This window comes from Nelumbo nucifera, chromosome 1 (assembly GCF_055504915.1).
Source record: "Nelumbo nucifera cultivar China Antique chromosome 1, China Antique-T2T, whole genome shotgun sequence".
Lineage (NCBI taxonomy): Eukaryota > Viridiplantae > Streptophyta > Magnoliopsida > Proteales > Nelumbonaceae > Nelumbo > Nelumbo nucifera.
This window is the reverse complement of record NC_142649.1, coordinates 90,123,505-90,126,730: the sequence shown is the minus strand read 5'-3', so window position 1 is coordinate 90,126,730 and position 3,226 is coordinate 90,123,505. Positions and strand designations below refer to the sequence as shown.

The window sequence follows — 3,226 nt, the reverse complement described above, 5'->3', positions numbered from 1 at the left end:
ATTGTCTCTGAACATCGTCTTGATAGCAATGTCAAGGAGTTAACCTGTCCAAGATTCTGAGTCATTTATCATCCTTTAATCTGTCATATTATCATGTTGAACCCAATTCTTGAATTTTCATTTCTTTTCTATGAAAAAGAAAAGGAGTTGCCACATTAATGGAGCCTGAATGCTAGCCCACCAACAGGGTTTTTCCGAGAATAACCAAAACGAGTGTTTCAGAAAAATGAAAGAAAGAACCATTGATCACTAATCTCTTGACTGATTTTCAATTCAATGAACGTTTTGCTACAAAACCAAAGGGAGATGACTTCTCTGATCATTTCAGTTATTACAAACAGACGTTCAGATACAAGCTAAGTGAAATTACAGTAACTGGATCAAATTTAGTTAAACCATGCATGACTTTTTTACCAAATAAATAAATCCGGCAGGACTTAGATGGTACTGAAAAAAGAAGAAGGACTAGGAGGAACTGGTATATCTACAGTCCCTTCCAACATCAAAACCACCTTTTTCATGAATGGCCGAAGTGATGGCTCGTCTTGAATGCACCACAGGCCCACGCTGACCATCCTCTCCAATCTTTTCTTGTCCACCACTTCATCACCAACCAGTTTCTGCAACTCACCAGCCTTGAAACAGTCATAGACCCAATCTGTAAGGACAATCTCATCCTCAGGAACATTAACATCCACACTGCGACGACAACATACTAGTTCTAACAAGACGACCCCAAAGCTGTAGATATCTGCCTTGACTGTTATGGGCATGTTCCGGTGCCACTCCGGTGCCACATATCCCCTTGTCCCTCTGATTGCTGTAAAGGTCCCACTTTGGTCTGGCTTCAACAGCTTTGCTAATCCGAAATCGGCTATCTTTGGACAATTGAACTCATCCATGAGTATGTTTTGAGGCTTTATGTCGCAGTGGATGATTTGAGTCTCGCATTCATCGTGCAAATATAGAATGCCTCTAGCTATTTTCAAAGCAATTCCCACCCTTTCATCCCAATTTGGTCGTCTTTCCTTTGTGAAGAGGAGATCTGCAAGTGATCCATTGCTCATGTACTCATACACCAGAAGCTTATTAGGACCATCGTTGCAGTAACCAACCAATCGGACTAAATTTCTATGATGGGTTTTGGCAATCACGCGTATCTCAGTCTGAAACTCCCTCTCTCCTTCATCCAACATCTTCTCCAGTCTCTTGACAGCGACAATCCTCTGGATGTGGCCATTTGGCAAAGTTCCTTTGAAAACCGTTCCGAAAGCTCCCCTGCCCACCTCTTCCTTGAAACCTTCTGTAAGTTTTTGGAGCTCAGCGATGGTAAATGATCGTAGAGCAATCTCCTCGGTTAGTCCTATACTTCCCGGATCCAAGATCCTTTTATACGCCCAAACACGGTTCCTGTAACTAATAACAACAGAAAACGCTAGCAAAATGAATGCACAAACGAAAAATACCACTCCGATTATCAGAATGTCCTTTCGCTGTTCTTTCTTGTTTTGGTGGGATATGGTGGTGCCATTTATTTCGCTTCCGCTTCCTACCTTGACATAAACCATGGTCGAATCACCAAGATTCCTTCTTCCATATCTCAACGGAAGCTTCTGTTTTCTGCAATCTTGTTTATTAAAAACTGCAACGTCGCAGTTGCAGTCCTCCAAACAGGCGTTTTTGCAGTCTTCTTCACTGGTAATGGGCGATAAAATAGCATACGGATCATCTTCCCATGTGGTTTGGTCCAAAGAGATCATGCTGTAGTCGATGTTTTGGTTCTCACTTCCACAAGTATTCTCTGCACTAAGTTTCCACGTGCAGCCCCAAGTACGTTGATTTCTGTCAATGAAATCGAAACCAGGTAGACATCTGCAATCAGATTTTTGATCCATGAGAATACAATATGCATTCATGCCGCATAGTCCCTTGGGATCACAAAAATTACTCGTTGAATTCCATACCATTGACCAATCACTGCTATTTCCATTCAAATTGGTTGAATAGAGCCGGAAGAGCCCATCGACATCGATCGTCATGCGGTAAACCATCGTCTTTCCGGTGGCAAAACCACCGTTTGTTACATTCCTTATGTTGAAACTGGTGCCATTGAGCAAGTAGAGGTGGCCATCACTGTCAAAATTTAAACTAACGTTGTTTCCTTGGCCATTGGTACCTGAAGCCCAATAAGAGTAAGGGGCCGTGTCTGGAGTGTCTACGGGGTACTGCACCAGATTTCCATCGTCCTGCATCTTGAGCCGAAATCTTCCTCTCGAGTGGTCGATTTCTGAGACGCTAGAGAAGAGTTCTGATCCAACTTTTAGAGGCTGACCAGGTAAAAGAGTGTCCGTCGGATTGTCAAAGCTTTGCCATACGACAACCCCGCTTGAAGTATAAAGAACAAAGTTGCCGGAGTCAAGCATAGAAGCAAAAGAGGCGGATTGGGGACCTTCAGCGATGGATTTGATGGTTTGGTTTTGTGCGGATTGCAAGATGAGTCTACCGTCATTTTGCAAGACTAACGTAGTATTTCCTGGCACTGGCGGGTCTTGTCTATTTGCAGTCCAAATGACTGTTTTTTGGGGAATTCCGGCAAACCAAATTCCAACAGCAAAGCTATCGCCGTATGGGTAAAACCCGAAAGCAAATCGGCCAGAAGGTGAGAGCCATGATGGGGTTTTGGTGGGGGAGAGAGACGAGCCCAAGCTTATATTAGATGATCTTTGTTGAGCAGCTGCTAATGAAGAAAATACAGAAATGAGAAAAAACAACAGTACAGCAGCCATGAGAGAGAAGCTCAGAAAGAACTTTTCTCTTCTGTTGAATCTTTTATCAAATTCAACATGTAAGGCTCCAACAACTGCATCCCCAACTACGCAAGACAGTCGATGCCAGTTGAGTTGGCACCAACTTACGCGCTTCTTTATTGCAACTTGCAGTGGACTCAATAATAGCATTAAATAAGAAGTCAATAACGAATAAAATAATAATTTGGTGGAGAAATGTTGCATGCAGTTTGTCCTCATCACGTTGAATTGATGATTCAACCGCGTATTTTCTCTTACGAAGGGAGCTCTTTAGAAAATGTTTATACAAATTTGCCAAAATTTGGTCGGTTTATTTGAATGGTTCAAACTTCAAACAATGAAGTACAAAAAAAAAAAAGAAAAAACTAAAGCAATTGGTTTGACAAACATTTAGATGGATTTTAAGTTTATATATACCC

The 3,226-nt window shown here is 42.0% G+C and overlaps 1 protein-coding gene across 1 annotated transcript; it reads right to left on the bottom strand.

Annotated features, from left to right (window-relative positions):
* Window positions 1–242: 242 nt before the first annotated feature.
* Window positions 243–2,915, bottom strand: LOC104588857 (G-type lectin S-receptor-like serine/threonine-protein kinase LECRK1). Its single transcript, XM_010246979.3, has one exon. The coding sequence runs from the start codon at window positions 2,784–2,786 to the stop codon at window positions 438–440; it is 2,349 nt and encodes a 782-aa protein (XP_010245281.1). The 5' UTR covers window positions 2,787–2,915; the 3' UTR covers window positions 243–437.
* Between the last annotated feature and the right edge of the window lie 311 nt (window positions 2,916–3,226).

Coding starts and splice junctions, on each gene's coding strand:
- LOC104588857 (XM_010246979.3), bottom strand. CDS start 2,786: ATGGCTGCTGTACTGTTGTTTTTTCTCATTTCTGTATTTTCTTCATTA.